Source organism: Hydra vulgaris, chromosome 12 (genome assembly GCF_038396675.1).
Source record: "Hydra vulgaris chromosome 12, alternate assembly HydraT2T_AEP".
Taxonomy (NCBI): Eukaryota; Metazoa; Cnidaria; class Hydrozoa; order Anthoathecata; family Hydridae; genus Hydra; species Hydra vulgaris.
This window is the reverse complement of record NC_088931.1, coordinates 30600013-30623538: the sequence shown is the minus strand read 5'-3', so window position 1 is coordinate 30623538 and position 23526 is coordinate 30600013. Positions and strand designations below refer to the sequence as shown.

General features: G+C 29.9%; 1 protein-coding gene across 2 annotated transcripts in view; it reads left to right on the top strand.

The window, feature by feature from the left end:
* LOC100214528 (ran GTPase-activating protein 1) overlaps positions 1–20790 on the top strand; it is a 63318-nt gene extending 42528 nt beyond the window's left edge. For both annotated transcript variants that reach the window (XM_065812889.1, XM_065812890.1), the window contains exons 15-17: positions 19739–19827; positions 19948–20069; positions 20530–20790. In XM_065812889.1, coding sequence (XP_065668961.1) covers positions 19739–19827; positions 19948–20069; positions 20530–20599 — 281 coding nt within the window. In that variant the 3' untranslated portion in view covers positions 20600–20790. The remainder of the gene's footprint in view (positions 1–19738; positions 19828–19947; positions 20070–20529) is intronic.
* Positions 20791–23526: the final 2736 nt, after the last annotated feature.

Sequence of the window (23526 nt, the reverse complement as noted above, 5' to 3'; positions counted from 1 at the left end):
GTATTGCAATAGTTGTTTGCAGTAAATAACTGAGTTTTGTTGGAGTTAAAATTCCAAACCCACTTCAAGCCCCAATCTGTTACAAATGTGAATTCTCTTTCAGCAAGTCTTATAGATTTTATCAAAAGTTAAGTAATGTAAAATTGCCTTTGAGCATTATCAAAAAAGTATGCATGGAAACTTGTATATGTTTTATATATTATTCCTTGCAGATCAGCATGGAAGTCATGCATGGAAGTTACAAGTTTGTCAAGTCCATGCAGTTATTTGTATAATATAAATTGCTTGTGAGTATTTCAAATGAAATGTTATATTTCTACAACTCATATTTAATATATTTTCGATGAGAAATAGCAGTCATTAAATATTTATAGCTAGAGTATAGCCTTAGAGTATAGCGTTTAGGAAATGATTGTATATTTTTAAAACTGTTGCAACATTAACACACACAAAAAGATATGAATATTTAAACATTCAGGTAAAATAATCATAATAGTATGGATATTACTTTAAGTCCTAGCTTCCAATCGTAAAAGCAAATGAAAATAAAAATCACATACAGAAATAAAAATAAAAATCACATACAGAAATAAAAATAAAAATCACATACAGAAATAAAAATAAAAATCACATACAGAAATAAAATTAAAAATTACATACAGAAATAAAAATAAAAATCACATACAGAAATAAAAATAAAAATCACATACAGAAATAAAAATAAAAATCACATACAGAAATAAAATTAAAAATCACATACAGAAATAAAAATAAAAATCACATACAGAAATAAAAATAAAAATCACATACAGAAATGAAAATAAAAATCACATACAGAAATAAAAATAAAAATCACATACAGAAATAAAAATAAAAATCACATACAGAAATAAAAATAAAAATCACATACAGAAATAAAAATAAAAATCACATACAGAAATGAAAATAAAAATCACATACAGAAATGAAAATGTCTCTATTAATTTGAAGAAAAAGACTAACTATAAACAATGTTATCACAATTACAGAGACTTTGTTTAAATTGGATTCAATTAAAAACATCGAAGGCTATGTTTTACTAAGGCAAACAAAGGTAGAATTAGAGCTAGAGTTGCCATTTATGTAAATAAAAAATTAATGAAAAAAATTGCAAAGTTCGCATTTTAATAATAAAGAGACTGAACAAGTGCTCAAAAAAAAACATTAAATATAAAACAGTGCTCAAAAAAATGTAATGTTTATTTAACTATTGTATATATTAACCACCAAACTCAACAGTTGGTTACTCCTACACTCAATTAGAACTGCTTCCAAACTCAAAATTCACAAAAAATACAAGGAGATTTAGGAGATTTCACTTTTTCTAATGATTCTTTCAAGAATTTTGAAAGGTATTCATCAAAATGTTAACCCAAATTAGATCAATCACAAATAAAAAAGAGCCATTACAACTGACATATCAGACATTGCAAATTTATTAAATAAGCAATTTAAGGCAGCCCTCGTTAATGATAATGATCAAGCCTGACGATAATGGTCAATCGAGTTCTTTCAAAAATGTATATGAATAAGAGAATAATGAAAGATAAGAAAAGAAAAATAACCAATGATGAAATTGTTAGAAGGTAATTAAAAGAACAAAATAATGAAATTGTTAGAAGGTATAGATGAGTTAAAAGTGATGAGTTTTGAAATGAGTTTGTTTGTTTTAAAAGTTTTTTTGTTGTAGAAGGTTTTGTTGATCCAATTATTCATATTTTCTCAAAACTCAATCAAAATTTGAGTTTTGACATTGGATGTGTTCTTTACTGTTGGTCTGTTGCAAATATATCATCAATTTATAAAGGAGGATCAAAACTTGAACCAGAAAAATACATTTTTCAAGCATTTTACAAATTTGTAAAATGCTTGAAAAGCTTATTTGGGACACAATTCTGGAGCATTTAGTTTCAAATAGTTTTATTTCTAATGAGCAAACTTTGGTTTTGTTCCAAACAAATCATGCACAACAAATCTGATCAAGACTGTTGATCAGAATCCTCAGGATTTGGTTTGGGTCTAATTTTGTTTCTACTAATTATAAACAATTTGCCAGAAGTCGTGCTGAGCGCATTTAAAATGTATTCTAACAATAGTAAAATAATATCCATAGAAGATTCCTTTGATTAACAAGCAGAAATTCAAACTGACATTGACAATATTGCGAAATAGTGCAACAATTAGCGTATTGATCTTTATTGCAAAGTAATTGTTAAAGTAATTGTGGAGCTATATACATTTATATTAGGTCTTTTTATATACATTTTATATGGCCTTTATGCATATGAAAAAAAATGTAGTGAGTGCAATGTTAAGTCTAAACCTTGATATTGTTCCTTTTTTTTAAATAAAAATTATATGGAAAATTGGATTACAAAATTTTAATAATTAGGGGTGGCTCAAAAACTTTAAAGTTTACCTAATATAGTCATTAGCTTACTTATAGTGAAAAACTTGACAGTTTGCAGTGATGCAGTCAGTTATAAAATTTTGATCAAAACTACTTTAGTATACTACAATCTACTTAGAAACTATTTGTAACAGTGGCAAATATATCAGAAACTGTGTAACATGAGTTACAAATAATCCATAATCCTGGGTCTTCACTAGAGCTTTCGCAGCCTTGAAATCTTCTCTACTTCACAATTCTGGGTCTTCACTTAGAAATCCTTTCACCATTGCTCGCTTTGTAGATGCATCCACTTCAGGTTCAAAGAGGTTAAACAAGATCAGGTCCTCCAATAAATACCATAGGTGACCAACAATCTTGCATGATGTTGCTTTACCATTATTCTTATCACTGCATGCGCACAGTTGTTGAAGAGTTTCAAACCATTTCTAGCGGCTTTTGATGCCAGAGGTGCCAAATACCAAGAATTGATGTATATCTTTTTGAGAAAAATATTGACATGTTGGAGGCCATGAGAATCTCACTTACTGAGCTTGAACTGTACCTAAATGTCAAATTTTTATTATTTTAAATGGCTTTTACCAGCTCTTGATAATTGTTCTATTGTTGATGATCCTGCAGTTGTTGTTCACAGAATTCAATGACTTCATCTTTGACACGAGTGAGTTCAGCTACGGCTGATTCTGAAAAAGATATTCTCATATCCTGGTCCATTGATAACCATTGTGCTTGAAACTTTTTGAAGACTAGAATTTCCGGTGCTTGACTAGAGCCCATACAAGCTCAGAAGGCGGCAGCTGATACTAACTTTCAAATATGATGACAACCAAACTATGATATAATGATAACCAAACTTAAAAAGAGATCTACCTAGTAGCTGCATGAGAATGATCCAAGCACCTGACAATTGGCCAGTATTCGAGCTGGTTGTAATAAAATACAAGCCTTGGACTAAATTTTCCAGCTCCCATTTCTGGATAGCATTTGCGACAGCTTGAGCTTCAACTTGACCATTATCTGCAACAATCTTTGCAATTTCAAAAATCTTGCCCATCGTCATAAATAGAATAGGCAGTCTGTCAACTTTTTGTGTCGATCAAATCTGGCATCATTTCTCCTCCCAAGAGACTGTAAGAGTCGTGATAGGTTTGAATGATTCTTTAATGCCAGTCTGCTTCTTCTTTGTTTCCAATGTAAACGTTGGATGGTTGACCTGTTCAAAGCAGTGTTTTCAGCATCATGCCCTAGAGACTTTGAAGCCTCAAAGAGGGCTGTCATGGCACCCTGGTCACTCAATCGTTTTTGATCAAACTTAGCTGCTAGTTCAGGTAATTATAAATTTAATTTCGCTGGTAAACTTTTAACACTTTTTAGCAATTTTTGATTGAAAGTTTTGAAAATGTTAATTAATAACAAAAATTAGCAAAAGTTTAAATACAAGATGGTTTACAAAGCACTAGAATATGGTTTTTGAAAAACATTCAGTATCATGCCCTTTAGGTGCTTTCTAATTTAAAATGTATGTTTTATAGTTTTATTTTATTTAAATTAATTAAAAACCTTGCTAAAATTGTTAAGATTTTATGCAGACTTAAACGAATGCCGATTTGTTGATGTCTTGAAAAATTAAAACTTTGATAAGCTCTAAATCTTGTCCAACAGATTTGAATTATTTTTATATATGTAGTGGAACATAACTGGTGGTTCAGCCATTGAAATATTTAAACTTTTAAATTAAAATTAAAATTAAAAAAAAAAGACCATCTTGATGTACATATGTATATATATATACTTAAAGAGCAGATCAATATTAAATTAGTAAACACACTTATCTGATTTTTTTCTTCAACAACTTTTTTCTCCATTGTTATAATTACTTGTATAATAGCTGTAGTTATTTTGCAACCAGGAAGTTTGCAGCAAAATTCTTGAGGATTATTTTAATTTGGTCATTCGTTTTTATAATTTTTTAAAAGATACTTATATTTTCATGTCTGCATTTAGAAATTATTTCAGATTTTTTGTTTAGTAAATTTTCTAGATCCAAATGAGTAATAATTTAAAATTTTTCTTGTAAACATAGTATACATTTTTTGGAAATGTTATTATAGGCAGGCGCAGTTTTTAGAATAGACCAGTTAAATTTAAAATTTTCTTTTAGTTGCCAAATATATTTTGACAGCATAGTCTCTTGAGTATTTTTTAAATTTAAAAGATTGTTTGTGGTTAGCATAATGTTTTTTCCATTCTCTATCGGTTAAGCCAAAATATTGTTTATCAGGGTTATTTTGCGAGGAAACAATGCATTTGTAAATAGTATTTTTTAATAAGCATTTGCCATTTATAAAGCAGTCAATTCTATGCTTGCAATTAGATCTAATCAAATAACCTTTTAAATCACCAATTAACAATAGACCAAATCAAAACTGATAAAAATATTTTTAACTCTTCTAAAAGTGTGTATAAACTCTTTAAAAAAGCAGAACTAAAATTTCGAGCTAAAATTTGAAATGATAGATTTGGTATTGTACTAAAAAAAAGTCACAGAGTAGACTTCAAATAAGTATATCATTATTAAAAATTAGACTTTTTAAAAATGCTTGCAGTCCGATATAACTTTTAGTGTACCATGGCATAAGTGTAAATAAATACCATAGAAGAATACATAAGCGTTACACAGTTGTGTTATACAGTAGCATAGTTAGTTACACAGTGTTATACAGTAAGCATAGAACTAGATTTTTAATTATTTTAATTAGAAAGTAAAAACTACAAACAAAAGTTACTATTTTAGAATGTAATAACGGAGTGGGCAAAAAATTTTTGGGGCAGTAAGTTTTTGATAACAACTACAACAGGGTTAGGTGTAAATTTATATATATATACATATATATACATATATATATACACACACACACATATATATATACATACATATATATATATATACATACATATATATATATATATATATATATATATATATATATATATATATATATATATATATATATATATATATATATATATATACACACACCATATATATATATATACACCATATATATATATATATATATACACCATATATATATATATATACACCATATATATATATATATATATATATATATATATATATATATATATAAACCATATATATATATACACCAAATATATATATACACCATATATATATATATACACCATATATATATACCATATCCCAGCTAACACACCATCCTTGGCCCAATGTTTGGCTAATGTTTATCGTAACGTTGGCCCACTGTTGACAACCAATGTTGGGCCATAGTCATAATAACACATAGTCTGGCCAGTTGGGCCGTTTTCGCAAGATTCTTTTGTTTTTTAACAATAAAAAATTAAAATTTGAATTGATGTTGAAAATAGTTTATTTATCGTGCCCAGACTACTAATAAGTGCACAAAAATCTAAAAAATGGCAAACTTTGGAGAGGAACAGTCCATTGATTCTCTTATATTAGATCTAGAATGAGACGTTTTTTTAAAAAAAAGTAAGTTTCTTAATGACGTTGATGCTTTTCTTACAGAAATTGAGAATGGAAGTGTTTCAAACAACTTTAACTGCCAGCAGTGTGTGAAAAAATGCAAATCAGAGAAAGGACTCAAACGCCACATAACAACACATCACTCTAAGATTGACTCTTCAACACTGCAAACAAATGCAACAACAGATATTAAGCGTGCGTGTACTGTAGACGAGTTCATAACTTTCATTAAAAAAGCATTAAATTTGTGCAAAACGATCTTTGCTACCCTCCATATATCAGAGATGAGCTTTCAAGGTACAGTTTCTCTAAAGATGATGCAAAGCATTCATTTGATCTAATAAAGGAAGTTATTGAAAATTTTAATGGTGATGCGGAAGTTTTTTATCCACAATTTTACAAAGTTGCTGGTTAGAAAGGTTTTATGAAAAATCTTACAGATAAAACTTCAACTCTTGTAGGATATGACCTTGCAAATCACATTTTGGCTCACTTGACTAAGTCTAATAATGCCACCTCAGTTTTAGTTAATAATGATGAAATTAAGTTTACAGATAAAGAAAAAAGTTTAATTGAACATTTGAGTGGGTATGTATTTAGTACTTTTTATCGAAGGATACGTTATTCAAAAAGTTGGCAAACCAGATTTTGTCAAGAAACACTCTCAATTCTGTTGGCTGGAAAAATTGTAGAAAATGATTCTAATTATTTTGATGAGTATAATCATGATACTCATAAAAAATTTACTAGCTTAAAAAATCGAGGCGGTCTTTGGTCTAAATCTTCTGATGCTTTGTCACTATTTAAAATAGCAGAAATAGCATTCAGAAAATCAACAAAAATTTTAACTAAAACTATTGACTGCAGCAAAATGACTGCAGAGTTACCTCAAGATGTTGGGGTTTTATCTCACTTCTCAAAAATTTGCAATGTTTCTTCTACTAAAGTATCTAAAGAAATGTCTCTCAATCTTCTAGACCATCTTTTAACTCTTTATATTCGTGTTCACTCATTTTCCTATTCAAAGGACCTTGTAAACTTGCATAAAATCAAGTCTAAGATTAAAAGAACAAAATCATTAAGATAAGCAATCAAGAAAAGAACTTTGAACTCCACTGAATAGTTTAGATAAAAAATAGACATTAAAAAAGGTTATTTTCATAGCCACAAATGTCATTAAAAACATATTCTTGCATTAGAACTATATTGCAACATGATGGAGAAATGCAATGATTAATAAAGTGAAAACCAAATGAAATTAAGTTAGTTTTTATTTTAAGTATCAAATGTTATACAATTAAAACTAGTTTAATAGTTATTTATTTTTACTATTTTATTAAAATAATTTTGAAATAAATAATGTTAAGAATTTTATTTTAGCCTCTTCTTTCTTTGTAACACGGCTTCAACTTAAGAGTCACTTTTCAGCCTCTTAGAGAATTTTAAAGGTTAACCATTGTTAACCTTTTGGTGACCCAATTACCACTTATTATGCAAAGTCTTGAATACTAAAAAAAAGTATTCAAGACTTGGGAACTTTTCTTGTATATATATATATATATTTTTTTTTTTTAAACATCTTCGCTTCCAACAAGGCTGCAAGCAGCCACTAATTAAAGTTGGAAGTTACTGTAAGAGAAAAGATGAAGATTGTAGAGCAAGATAACGATTGACGGACGATTTAAAAGATTGCAAATTATATGAATCAGGAAAGCAAGATGAAGGAAGCGAATTCCAAAGAGCTGATGTTCGAGGAAAAAAACTAGACGAATAAGCGTTTTTGGAGCACTTAGGAACAGTCACAGAAAAAGGATGACACTTAATTGAATGACGAGTAACACGAGAATGAATTTTAGTAGATGGCACAAGAGACGATAGCTCTTTCGAGCAGTGCCCATTATAGTATTTGTAGAAAAGAGAAAGAGAAGCAACATTACGACGATGTGATAATGGTTGAAGGTTGGCTGCAAGAGCAGGTCCAACTATGTTTACAATGCGTTTTTGCACCTTGTCTAAAAGAGAAAGGGCATCATTAGAAGATCCGCCCCAGATATGGCAACAGTATTCCATACAAGGCCGGATTTGAGATTTATAGAGGTAGAGAATAGAATCCAGAGTAAGAAAGTGGCGAGCTCGATAAAGAGATGCAACCTTAGCAGATGCTAATTTTGCAACCGATTTGATATATGGTTTCCAAGAAAGATTGGAAGTAAGAGTTAATCCTAGAAGATGAAGAGTAGGTGACTCATCGAGTACATCACCGTTCATAAATATAGGAAGATCTAAATTATTGCGATAACGATTGGCTGAAAAAAATTGAGTTTTATCTGAATTAAAGTTCACCAGCCACTGTGAGCCCCATGCTGTAGCAGAAGTGAGATCCTTTTCAAGCTCAAATGCCCCCTCCAGGCAATCAGAGGGTGTTGGTTTCTTATCACGACAAGAATAAATGGTAGTATCATCAGCAAACAATGCCACCTTAGATGTGAGAATATCTGGAAGATCGTTAATGTAAATTAAAAAGAGTATAGGGCCAAGGATAGAACCTTGAGGAACCCCTGAAGTTACAGAATAAGAAGAAGAGTATTGTCCATCGAGGACAACTTTTATGCTACGATTGGAAAGGAAGGATTCAATAATCTTAAAGATGTTGCCGGATACACCATAAGAAGAAAGCTTATGGAGAAGACCAGCATGCCAAACTTTATCAAACGCTTTTGAAATGTCAAGAGCGATGGCCTTAACCTCTCCACCTTCATCTAATGCACGATAAAACCTGTCAGTTATTACTGTTAGCAAATCAGCTGTAGAACGAGAAGATCGAAATCCATATTGATGGTCAGAAAGTAAGTTATTAGATTCAAGATGAGAAATTAAGTGTTTGTTAATTAAAGATTCAAAAACCTTGCTTATGATAGGAAGAAGACTTATGGGACGGTAGTTAGACGAATCAGATCGCTCCCCAGAATTTTTGAAGATAGGGATAACAGATGCGGCTTTCCAGCAGGCTGGAAAACAAGACTCTGATAAGCACTTGTTGAATAGTTTTGAGAGTATAGACGACAGCTCCGGAGAACACTTCTGCAAGACAATAACAGGTATGTTGTCTGGGCCACAAGCTGTAGAAGAGTCTAGACAGGAAATCACTTTAGATACAGATGCTGAAGTGATATGAATGTCAAGCAATGAATCAACCTGTTTGTTGGCAATATCAGGTAGAACGCAATTAGTGGAATCAAGAGATGATATTGATGAAAAGTTTTTAGCAAACAGTTCGGCTTTGTCTTTAGGTGAGGTGACAAAGTCTGAACCATACAAGAGAGGTGGAATTATAGATTTGCCCTTATTATTGATATTATTAAAGATTCTCCAGAAGTCACGAGAGCCTAATTTTTGAGATGAGATACGAGATTTCATGACCTGAGAATAGCGGGTTTTGGCGTTAGACAAAACCTTTTTACAGTTGTTTCTAGCAGTAATGAAAAGACGTCTGTTTTCTGGAGAATTGTTTTGCTGATAAATATGGAAGTAACGGTTTCGATTGGCAATCGCAGCAGCACAGTGTGAGGAAAACCATGGAGGAGAGTGAGGCTTGACCTGGAATCGTCGAGAGGGAATAAAAGATTCCATGCCAGCCTGAATCCACGAAGTTATATAAGAAGCACATTTGTCGACAGGAAGTTGAAAGATTTCTACCCAAGGGCCATCACGAAGAAAATCACGGAAAGAATCCCAGTCAGCTTTACTGTAGTTGTAAGAGGTTCGATAGTAGGGGTATTCAGGTGATGAAGAAGAATGAGATATTAGTTTTAAAGAGATCAAACTGTGATCAGAAGCACCTAAGGGTGAATGTGGAGAAACTGAGCACTGACTAGGATCAGAAACAAGACATAAGTCGAGTAGAGAAGGTAAATGATTAGGGTTGTCAGGAAAGCGAGTTGGAAAGTTGACTATTTGAGTTAGGGATTGAGAAAGGCAAAAGTTGTGGGCTTTAATGCCTGCAGAGTCACTGACACTAGAGCCAAGCCATTCAGAGTGGTGAGCATTAAAGTCACCGACAACAACTATATTAGCTGATGGATAAAGAGAGAGGGCTTGGTCATATATAAACACACACACACAATTATAAACACACACACACATATATAAACACACACACACAATTATTTTATACAAATAATGCTTTTATAAGGTTTGTGGCTATGAAAATAGCCGTTTTTGATTTCCTTCTTTCTTCTTTACAAAATGTGATTATCAGTAGTCCACATATATCTTCCTTTACCTGATGCAGAATGAAAAAGGCAATTTCGAGCAGTCTTTATCAAATGTGGAGGATCAGCTATAAAATATATAAAACAATCATCATCAGCAAATTTATTTTTGATGCAATAGATAAATTTAACATTGGTATTAATATCTAGTTCTTCTGTCATATGAAAATGCATGCTAAAAAATTTACGATTGCATGAGGCACCATCACTTGTTGTAGCAATTACTTTAAGATTGCATGAAAGCTCTAAAATACTGACAGCCTTCCAAAATAAGGGGAACAATTGAATAGCTTGGATGTTTGTAGTAGCAAAGTTTGCAAAACTATATTTAAAAGGGTTTACAATATCTCTCACAAGAAAAACAAGGATATGTGTTGCAATTTCATCAGCTTTGTTAAGAGTTGCATAGTTAATATTTGGGTCACCAAGATCAACAAATCCAATAAAATCACCAGAATACTTATCCCAAACCAAATTTTCCTGAATTTTCATTTCATCAAATAAAAGAGTGATAAACCGTTCTTGCTCAGAAAAATCCTTTACCTTTAAACTTAATTCATTGACAATTTCATGGTTAAATCCTCTTTGTGGTCGGATATAGTTTTTGTAGTCTCTTAAACGCCTTCGACTTGGTAAAATTACAAATCCAGAATCTGTTTTTTCATTAAAACAAATTTCCTCATAAGCTGCAGGAGACTTTGCAACAAGACCTAAACAGTAGCGAATAATCATTGGGTGATAACAAATTCCATGTTTTGAAGTATTTAACTATTTTTGCTGCTCATCCCAAAATAGCTTCATAAATGGAGTGACTGTCCTATAAGTTTTTGATATGATTAAAACCAAGTCTTTGTGAAGGTCATCACTCACAAGATGAGAGGATTTACTTAATTCCTTTTGCATTTCTTTTATGTTCTCTTTTAGCAATTTATTTTCTAAACAATAATTTTGTAGGGTTAATTTAACACGTTCTGGTGCAGTTTTAGAAATTGGAGCTCTAAGTTTAGCTGGAATAAGTAATTTATCACTATTTTTTCTTGAGACTGAAGACATTGGCATGCCTTACAAATTTCATCCTTAGTAATAATAACTTTGCATGAAAGAGATCGGATATGTTCTGTTTGATTTAAAGGTAAACAATAACTATTAAATAATTCAAACTTTTTTGGTATAACATGAATAAGATATTCATAAGAACTAACTGATTTATTTGTAATACCAGGGCATATCATATATGATAACAAAATTGAAATAAGGTTAGAAATAGTTGTATTAAACATTGATCTTTTTAAATGCAAGTATATTTCATGATTATCTAGTAGAAGCCATAAAAATATACGAATTGTAAATGAGAGACTCATCAATGTAAATTTCGTACTTCGGAACAGTGTGAACATCATCCATCTTACTCAATTTTAAAAAAGTTTCACTAGCATTTATGAAAATGAAACTAGCAATGATGAAAAGCTTTTAACTGGAAGATTTAATGTAGGTAGTGAACCAGGCTTGAGAGTAGTTTTAATTGGATTGACAATTAACATGTTAGTCTCGTAATGTTTTTTACAAATAAACGATATATTTTTTTTTATTTGGGTCTTTAGGCTTTTGGAAACACCTTTATTTCTTCGAGAAGTACCACAACCGAAAATGGAACAATTAGCACCAGGCATTTGCAAATACCAAGGATAAATTAACAACCTTTTTGTAAATATTATTCTTAAGGAGTTTTTGTTTACAAACAGTATGCACTAGTTAGTAGACTGGGTTCTAAAAAAACGCTAACAATAAGATAAACAAAAGCGCTCTCCAACTGGCCAGACTATGTATATTATGACTATGGTTGGGCCAATTCCGTAATGATCGCCGGGCATGTATTGGCCCACTGATATTGGCTCGATGCTGTTTAGTTAGCATATATTTGAATATATATTTTATTAGGGCTAATGAATTACAAATGCTATTTGTACTTAGTACATAGTTAATTCCGCCAGTGTTCAAATAAAGTTACTTTTATTTGTTATTCTTTAATGTATTTAAAAACCTGTTTAAGTTGCAATCGACATTTGATTAGAGTCATTTAAATTGTTTTAATCAAATGCAAACCGACTTGCTCGAAATACCTTTTGAATGGTATTACGATCAAGCGTGTGTGAATTCATTTAAGTTAAATTACTTTTAAGGTATCAAAATGCTTTTTCAAGGTAGAGAATAAAAAATATGTAATAAAATGATACGTATATTAGATAATATAAACTCTTGTACATTAGTTATCGACGTCATCTGCATCACCTTCTTTTTCCTGAAGTTGTGAATGGCATGCTGAAGCAATCCTCAAACGTTTGTTTGTTGAATTGTCAAGAATGCGACGTTTGCGCCCTCCTGACCCATCTGACTTTTTGTGATTGCACGAATTACGAAGCCACAACTTCAAGTTTTTGTTTAATTCCTTTTTTGTAGTATCTTTTGTATATGGATTATGCTGTACTGCACCTAACCATAAAAAAAAATTAAACAAATATAACGTAGTCAGCAGTCCTAAAAAAATAGATGAAAATTTAGTTTGAAAGTAATTAAAAAGTCATTGGTTGTGCGATCATTTAAAAAAAAAATGAATTTACTTAAACCAAGTTTCTATTTGATTTTAGTAAAAATTCATTTATTTTTTTTTTCTTTATGGTCTTCTATTTTCTATTATCTTTTATTGATAGATATAATTTACTTGTTTCATTACATGTATTGTACATTTAATGAAACATGATAAGTAAATTTTACTAGTTATAACTAAATCGCCATACATAACATAATTAACAACATTTATTGATCACCAACTGTAAATTGCAGATAATATTTTCATGGTTTTGATTCCTTGCTTTTGCCCACTTTGACCTTCAAAGTTTATTTGTTGCGCCACTTCTGTAGCTATCAATTCAGAGAGCATTTTTCACTGTTTCTGCAACAGTTCGTCCACCAATCTGACCAAGATGCATAATCTGGAAAGTTTTACATTTTTTATAATAGACCCATAAAATATTTACTCATAGAAACCAGATAAAAATCTGCAATAAAAATATCTAAATTAATTATATCAATGAAGATTTTTCTTGTAGAACCTGCTCAAGATGTTCTAATTTCACAATGGAATGCAATTGCAATGATATATTGTCAGGTAATGCAACTGATCTGATGAGCCAACAGCCTTCAGTATCGTTTCTGTTGCGTAAGACATGTATCTGATTTTTGTTCAATCTTTGTGAGACGAGCAAACATTGAATGAAGTTAGGTTGGAAGATCGTCTGAAAAAGATTTAAAATGAACAAAATCGTTTAAGTTGTTAAATATCTTTATTAAATCTTATCCTACACAGTAAACACCGAATTCAGTAATACAAACACTGAGTGACAACAAAATAACATTACCAATTTTGCACAGTATAAATTAAATACCTTGGTTATTGCCAGTTTCCGATTGCAATAATGTGTTCACTTTGATGAATGGTGTATGATCAGTTTCCTCTTCTTGAAAGCACATATTGAATTCACAAAAACATTACAAACAAGTAAAACATTTTGCATTATAATATTTACAACTTAAGAGCATATAAAAATAAATTTAATTTAACTTGCAACATTGTTAAACCAGGTGTCATTCTCAGTATAAGCAAACTTTTATCACATTGGTCACTCACAGTACTAACTAAAAGTACATTAAACATTAAAAAATTATTTAAAAAGTAACAAAAAATAGTATTTTTATCTTGTAATATCTTGAAAAGGCATTTTCTGTCATAATAAATCAACTGTTTGTTGCAGTTTCTATGTTGGAGCTGATCAATAGATTATATTTATACTATATATTTTACTTATATATATATATTTTACTTTCAATTTTTTTTCTCTTTATCCGAATTCAAGTTTGACTGGCACTTTGCAAATTTTGTGTGATTTCGAACTGCTTCTAAAGTGCCTAAACAGTAAAAAAATGTTTTATCACTTCTAAATAAAAAACTCAAACACAAGGTGTGAAATAATAAAAGAAAATTCACTTTTTTACTGGCTGTCACCATGAGATGATCAATTCATAAATTGGACAGTGTAATAAATTAAAAAACTTAATTTATTTTATAAATTCCTGGTGACCACCAGGAACTAATTTTGGCAAATTCAAATAGGCATTTCAAACATTCTTACCAGCCAGTTAGTAGTCATTTTATAGCACACCCTGAAATAATCATTAACTAACAGTTATTTTAAACAAAATTAATAATGAGGAATCGCTATATTCAGACTATTTATATAAATAGTCTGAATATGGTGATTCATAATTATGAAAACAAAAATGATTTAAGTGTATTGATATACTGTATATATTTAATATATACAGTATATCAATTATTTCGTTCAATTTTGTTTTCAACTGTAATTATGTATATAGTTGTATTTGATTATTACCATATTTATGGAGTACTTGCAAACGACAAAGTTTCCAGATTCCAACAACTGGTTCTGTTGCATTTTTGATTGCACTTTTGATTTGTCCTGTTGACCTAAAAGGTAGCCAATATACAAATTTGTTTCCATCCTGCAGCCAAGATATGGGAATTGCTTCCACATATTTATCTTGTTCATCTTCAAAATGAACAACAACATTTTCCAACATTATAATAAAACTTTTTAAAATTCTAAAAACACATTTTCATATAAAAATTTAAAAATTTACAAACAATAAATTTTTGATTTATGTGGTTTTGATCAATTTCTTGCAAGCAGAGAGACATTTCTGACATTAGAATAATAGGGTTCTAATTCTTTTTTGTGATGTTGAGAGAATTTAACATAACTTGTTATAATTACTTAAATTTTTAAAATTGATAAATAAAATTTGTTAATTTGATTGCATAAAACTTTTTTATTTATTATTTATTAAATAAAACAGGTGGCTATAATCAAATAAAACAGGTGGCTATATGATCAAATAACAGGTGGCTATATGATCAAATAACAGGTGGCTATATGATCAAATAACAGGTGGCTATATGATCAAATAATATTAATAATATTAAATTATTCTTATGCTATTACTTATATAAGTATTAAGTTTGCTTGTTTTTGTTAATTTAAACTTTATTTAAATAAAAGTACCCTATTATTCTTACATCACGAATTGTAAAAGACATTTTCATAACATTGAGAAAACTTTAAAAATGTTTTTGACACTTATTAATCACAAGCTTTACTTTAAACTTTAAAACAAATTTGAAAACAAAACAAAAAAGGAATAAAAAAAGACAAAAAGTTTATAAAGTTCTTTTAGAACATCATTTACAATCAATTTGAAAAACCACAAACTCATTGTTAGTAACTGTTGGAAGACGAAGACACTTTTTAGCAATATAATTTGCCTGCTAAGTAATTAGAAAAGACTTCGTAACTATATATTTCAAGTTCATTTGAGTTCAATGGATAATCAAAAAATTCTGACAACTGCAAATATTTTTGACAAATTATAAATATAGCACCATTTTGATTAATGTTGTTCAATATGCAGAAATCACCACCACTAGTAAGAAAATGATTATTGGAGTTAATTTTTGACGACAAAGACAATACTTTCCTATGTTTAATTTACTATATTGTTCAATATCTGAAAACATTTGCAAAGGACCACAGCAATGATTACCGTTAGGTACAAGAAGACTGTTTGATCTAATGAATTTAAACTGTTTGATCTAATGAATTTCACATTTTTTTTATATGCGTAAAGTTTTTCAGTGAGCTGTCCACAAATTTGTTGCAAAATATTTTGTGGTTTCCTAATAAATTTTTTTATAACACCAAGTTGATTTTATAAGGAAAGCAACTAAAATCATCTAATGATCCTAACAATTTTACGTCAGCAGAAATGTGTATGTTATATACCATTGTTTCTTTTCCATATAGTAATTTCATTTCCTCTACAATTCTAATAAGAATAAACTATTTGAATAATCACATAAATTAATGACCTGTTGTTTAGTAGATAATATTTTAATAGCAACAAATAAAAGTAAAAAATGTTTATTAAGTTTGCTGCTTAAAATGCTTTGAATTGCTACAGGACCGGTATATAGCAGAAACTGTCTAAATTCTGTAGCTTTCCATTAATACTTCAGACAATGATCTTGGTTTGCAGGCAAATTCACTAGGAATAAAGAGAATGAAAGAAATCAATTTTTCTGACAATTCCAGCACTCTCCATGTCCCCAAACGCAAAGAACCTACAGGACCTTTCCAGTAAAGCATCAATTGTCTTGTAACACCCAAACAAATCAGATGCATATAGTCGAGAGGAAATCTGGAGACCATTCCAAAATCAAGATCACATAAAGGACTTCGACTGCCAGTATAATGCTCTTCATCCTCCATTTTATCAAAAGAACTATCTGTTCTAAAAGGTGCATCTGTTTTAGGGAAAATAATTTTACTTTCATGATACTTGATATGATGGTGTTCTACTTGAGTGCACTTCTTGCACAAGCTATAACCAGAATGACATTTGATGTTCTTTAAAAAAACTTTTGCAGGTGTGTCACATACAAAAAAATGAATAGAAAATGGTATAAACTATTGTAACGACTCAGCCCATTTAACAGCAAGTCTTTTAGCTCCTTCATGAACTTGGAAAGAAATTCATTAAGACTTTTTGGCTTGTTTACTCCACAAAACATGCCTACTATGAACCGAAGTGACAGAAAATGTAAAATCCTACATAAAATTGGCCATAAAACTAACCCAGAACTTTTGAAGAGCGGCAATCCATCAACATTGAACCGCAGCTCAAGAGAAGTATTATTTATTTGCATTTGGTTTAAAACTATGTTTGTTAAACCAGTTACTAACCCTAAATGACAATACTCCCCAACACTATCAAATAGTTTTAAAATATTTTTTTGTTGTGTATTTAAAAGTGTGCCAGGATCCAGAGGCAAGTGAGAAAAATGCGCCAGCCGAATGTGCCAGCTCTTTATTAAAATTTCTGTCATTATCATCATAATCAGACTCAGAACTGGAGTCTGATAATAGTCTTTATAATAAACAAGCATATTTTCTTCAATGAACATAATCTTGTTTATGCCATCATCATCATCAATATTGACAGAATCCATTTCTCAACATAACAATCTCTATCAGATATTACATTTGTTGCAGCAGAATTCAAACTTTTGTCACTATTTGCAAGATTAGAGACATTATCAACCTTATTAATATCAGCTATTTTATCCCAATCAGGCATGCCAAGAACATTAGTAATTCCAAAATTTATGTCAAAACAAAATGAGGTTTTAACATCTTTGTCAAAATCCACAGCATAAATATTGTATTGAGGCTGCTGTAAGTGTAGCTGCATATTGGTTTGCACATGACGCCTTAATGTCCTTGCAGAGCACTTAGAAGTTTCTTTTCTTTTTCTATTCATATTTGTATCTAAATTTCTATTATAATACTATTATAATACTATTATAAAAATTTTTAAAAAATACAGAAAAGAATATATATATATACGTATTTATAATGTATATAAAATGTAAAAAAGATCAAAAAATTTCCATTTGTATTTGGTGCTATATATGTATATATATGCTACCGTCCATAATTATTCGAATGGATTTTTTTTTTTTTTTAATGTGAAACTCTTATGTAACTTATTTATTATTTAACAGCAAAATAAATAGACTAAAAAATATTTATTACTAAAAAAAAAAATACATACTACTAAAAAATATATACTACTAAAAAATGCACTTTTCGATATAAATTTTATTAAAAATCTCAAGTACATTAGTAGCATAAGATTTCTGTCGAAAATAAATAAACTTTCAACACATTCAGTAAAGTCCACGTTGTAATATTGTTTTGTGCTATGCAAGACTTTAATGTTGTTGCATAACACTGATAAGTTTCTTTTCTTTTCCAATTCATTAATAAAGATAAAATTTGATGTAATAATTGCAAAGTATTAATTATTTTGTAAAGTTTCCACTGTAAAAAGTGTTTTTAAAATGGAGAATAAAATGCTTTATATAAATGCTATGCACGAATAGTTCGCAAAGCATTTATATATATTGACATGTCAAATAACTCTTATAACTTGTTGCATAGGTCGTAATCTAAATTTGAACATGATAATCAAATAAGTCAAATTAATGGGGAGGGGTGGAATAGTAAATGTATTGGAAAAATGTTATAAAATTTATAGTCATTATATTAAATATTAGGTAAATTAGACTAAAAGTCTTTTATTTCAGTTTTACCTAATAGACTACTTATAAGTTTTATATGAAAACATTAAAAACTAAAATTCAGTTTTTATATGTGTATGTTTAGTGGTGTGTTTAAGCATAAAGACACTTCATACATCAGACATAAAACCAGACACATCATGTAAGGAGAAGTGTTCAATTACAATTTTTTTCTGGAAAAAATGTGCATGTTAGAAAGTAAATGGACGGGGGAGGGGGATGGAGCAGGAAAGAGCTAGGATATTTAAAAAATGAGTTTAATTCAGGCTTAATTAATGACTTATTTCTAGTACCGATTATGAAATACTTTTAAATTCATACAAACTTTGTATTGCAATATATAATACAAACTAAAGTACAACAATAACTTTATTTTTATTGTTTAATGCATTTTGGGCAATTTCCATTGTTCTGATTTTGTAACTTTCCCATGAGTACCCACCTTTTTTTTTTCTGAAATCACTGTAATAACGTCTATTAAATTAGAAGAAAAAAAAATCTTATTAAAACCAGTGTTGATCATAGGTTACCGGTGGTTTGAAGTGGAGGCAGATTTTCCTAAGTTTTAGCCGCAGCCATTTTTAGAAGTTTGTAATTTTTCACTGTATTGTATCTTATCAGTAAATTTCTGAGAATTTGGAAGACTACCATATATAGAAGCTAAAAAAGTATGTCTTAAACTGCAGCTTAGGTATATTGGCTCATCAAAAACTAACTTTTTATATTTGCAAACATTTTTTTAGGTTTTTAAGGTAGGTAGTTTTTATTTTTGAAAAAATCAGAAATTTCAAATGACCATATCTCATGAACCACAAAAGATTTTATGCTGAAATTTTCAGGAATTGCTTTTCTCAATAATAATAAGAAACCCACTAAGTTTCATCAAAATCTGAGGGGGTCCATGTTGGGCTTAGGTTCAGTTGTCATATGCTGTCTAAAGCACCAAAAGATATCTCCTAGACATTTGTGTATACAATTTTGTACACAACCTTTTAAATTTTAGTTAAGAATATCAAATAAAATGCTAGTTTATATTAACCATAAATATTACCCATAGTGCTGTATTTTATGTTAATTGTACTATGATTGCGTACTATGAGCTTTAATACAAAATTTCAGTAACGGAGTTGACTGAATGAGAAAATGACATAATATGTTTTTCTATTGTTCAATTCTTTAGATGTTGTAAATTCATATGATATTGTATGTTTTAGATGTTGTACTGAGGACAGCGTTTAATGACGAAAAATTATCCCTTGATGATCTTGTATCAAACTTATTAATATATATGGGTCTTATAAAGGTATTTGATGATCTTGTATCAAACTTATTAATATATATGGGTCTTATAAAGGTACTTGTTAATTTTGTTGAAACATTTAAACGATTACATATATATCAAGCATTTTAATTGTTTTTACAGAGTGAAATAAAAGTTGAAAAAATAGATGATCTCAAAGGACCATTAATCGGACTTAAAAACGTAATTTTACAAGAATATTTTCCAAGAAAATACACATCACATTTTATTGCATTTCTTATGAAGTAAGTTTAATGTATAAAGTTTTTTTTAATGTTTTAAAGTATTTTTTTCCCAGTTGTTGTTACCTTTAATTACTGAAGTGTATATCTCAGTTTTTATGAGCCAGTAAATAGTTTCAATTTATATATGTATATGTATATGTGTGTGTCTGTGTGTGTGTATGTGTGCGTGTGCGTGTGCGTGTGTGTGTGTGTGTGTGTGTGTGTGTGTGTGTGTGTGTGAAGATAGATAGATATAGATAGAGATAATAAAAAAAACCGCTAACTTGAGCTTCTACTGTCAATTTCTTTTTCGGCAAGGTCATCAGGAAGCATCTTTTGTAGAACACAATAACATAAATATTTGATATATATATATATATATATATATATATATATATATATATATGTATGTATGTATGTATGTATGTATGTATGTATGTATATGTATATATATATACAGATAATTATTTTGATAATTTAGGTCGAACAGATTGCTCGATAAATGTCAAGATGAAAGGCATGCCTTGATGCAAACACTTTATCAAAAGTAAGATGGAAGACGTTAAGACGTGTATTATTATAGCGGAAAGTTGTTCTTATATAGTTACAATTCCTCTAGCGCAAAAAGTTTAACAGATTTTTGCGAAAAGAGTTGCTTTTAACTTTTAGTATTTTGAAAATATTGTTCATTATAAATAATGTAAAAAACAAAAAATATATTTTGTTATAAAGCACATAAAAACTTTTTCTACATTCTCGGTTTTGGTTGAGTATTTCCCACTTTATTGTAGATATTTATGAATATGCATGCTTTTCAAATATATTACTATATGTAAGAAGTATAAATGAACAGTGGTTCCACAAGTGGTTCCGTAACACTCGCTATCTTGTGTATCGCTATTACGTTTCTCATACATTTATGACTCTTTATTTTTATTTATTTTTTACATATATGTATGACTGTTTTTTTTTTAACGTTGTTTTACAACTTGTGTCATTTGAGAAACTCCAGACTTTGTTTTATATCACTTGACGAGCTACAGACTTCGTTTTATTTTATTTGACGAAAGCTGATAAAGTTGAAAGACCGACATAAAGCTAAACTTTATCCGATTAGCTAAGATTGTCAAGTTTTTCGAGTGATTCTGTCGTTTATTAAAATTCACTCTATATATACAGAATGTTACCCTTTTCTTGCAGTGTTTGTATCTTTAAGGGGTCGTCCATAAATTGCATCACGCTTTAGGTAGGGGAGGGGGGGAGTTAGTGGTTTTGTGACGGACTGATATGGAACTTGTTACTAAAGAGTTACGTTGTTGTGACGAGGGTGGGAGGGGGTCTAAAATGGTCAAAATTGTGTTACGTAATTTGTAGACGACCCCTAATCGAAAAAATAAAAGTGTGGTTTTTGATATATAGATCAATGAAAAACATATTATATGCATCATTGGAAAGGTTATAGTAATGGCTGTTAAAACAAAAATAAATAATTTACTGAAAGGGTTCTTACTACAATTGTTATTGAAAGTAAAATGCTCCTTACAAAAGTACTAAATTTGACTTATGATGGAGAATTAAAAAATTGTTTTAACTTGTAGCTTTTTGATATTTTCTAGTTTATAATATCTACTTATCCTGAGAATTGTGCGATGGTTCGCAACAATTTGTTGGTGGTTTCCAACACTTGCATCAGATCGTTTGCAACAATTGCAACAGATGGTTCGCAACAATTCTCAAGATAATAAGTAGATACTATATAGAAAATATCAAAAAGAACATTAACATTAATATCGTCGAACCCGGCATTTAAATAAATAAAAGTGCCGGGTTCTACGATATTAATGTTCTAAAAGCTGTTTTTGATGTTATTAAATTACCTAATTTTCTTATCTTCAATATTTCAATAACAACTGGTATTTTTCCTTGACAATTAAAAATAGCAAGAGAAGTCCCCGACAAAAATGGCAACGATTTTACACCATCTACAGGGTTGCCACCAAATCAGGGATATTCAGGGAAATTTAGATAAAATCAGGGGGAAATAGTTGATTTAGGAAAAAATCAGGGAACTTTTTAATTTTTCTTTAATGTTTTGAAATGTTTTCAAATAAAAATTTTCCTTTTCCAGCGTACCAGGGTTAATGTTTAACATTTTTAAAGAAAATTAATCACATTGTGTTTACATTTGCTCTTTTTTGAGAATAGTACAAATTTTTAAAATTTAAAATGGCAACGTATTTCAAAGAAGAATGGTTAACTGATCCTTTGTTTGAAAAATGGCTGGTAATAGGCAGAGATAAAAAGTCAGCCAATGAAAAATATGCCAAGTTGAATTTAATTTGTCAAATATGGGCAGAAGAGCTGTGATAAGTCACATGGATGGCAAAAAACATGCACAGAAATCAAAACCAGTATCTTGCTTCTTCATGCCTGCACAGTCTACATCTAAAAAGCAAGCAATTCTCACAGTAGATCAATGTGATAAAAGTTGCGCAGAAATCTATTCTGTTTTAAATGCAGTACAAAATAATTTCTCATTGAATTCGTGTAATGAAAATGGCCTAATTTATCAGAAAATGTTCCCTGACAGCAATACTGCTAAATCTTATGAAATGGGTTGAACAAAACTTGGTTATATAATTAATTTTGGTCTTGGGCCTTATTTTCACAGACTTCTAACTGAAAATATAAAAAAATCTCCTTATTATACTGTTTCATTTGATGAAAGCCTGAACGATTCTTTCCAAAATTGTCAATTAGATCTAAATATTCGGTTTTGGAACAGCGATCTAAATCATGTTGAATCCAGATACTTTGACTCTAAATTTTTAGGTCATCCCACAGCAAAAAATTTACTTGAAAGTATTACTACGTCTTTGTCAACGATTAATAGCATAAATCTAACTCAACTAAGTATGGATGGTCCAAATGTGAACTTGTCCCTTCTTAATCTTCTTGAAAAGCAGCGTGATCAACAAGAGCTACCTAATCTTCTTAACGTTGGGACTTGTAACCTTCATGTTATACATGGGGCTTTCAAATCAGGTTTTCAATCTGTTAAATGGAATATAGGAAAGTTAATGCAAGCATCATACAAACTTTTTCATGATTCTCCAGCTAGAAGAGCTGATTATGTAACTGTTACTGAATGTGAGAGTTTTCCTTATGCATTTTGCTCAACACGCTGGGTTGAAGACCAAAAAGTTGCAGATAGACTTTGTTTAATTTGGGAGAATGTTAAAAAAATAATTAAGTATTGGGAGACTCTTCCTAAAAGTAAGCAACCAAAATGCAAGAGCTATGACACAGTGTTAGGGGGAACAAAAGATGAGTTAACTGTGACTAAATTGAAGTTTTTTTGTTACATTGCAAGTTTGTTGCAAAAAATCTTACTGAGATATCAAACCGATGCCCCAATGATTCCCTTTCTTTTTGAAGATTTGTTCTCAACTGTTAAAAGTTTAATACGTTTGATTAT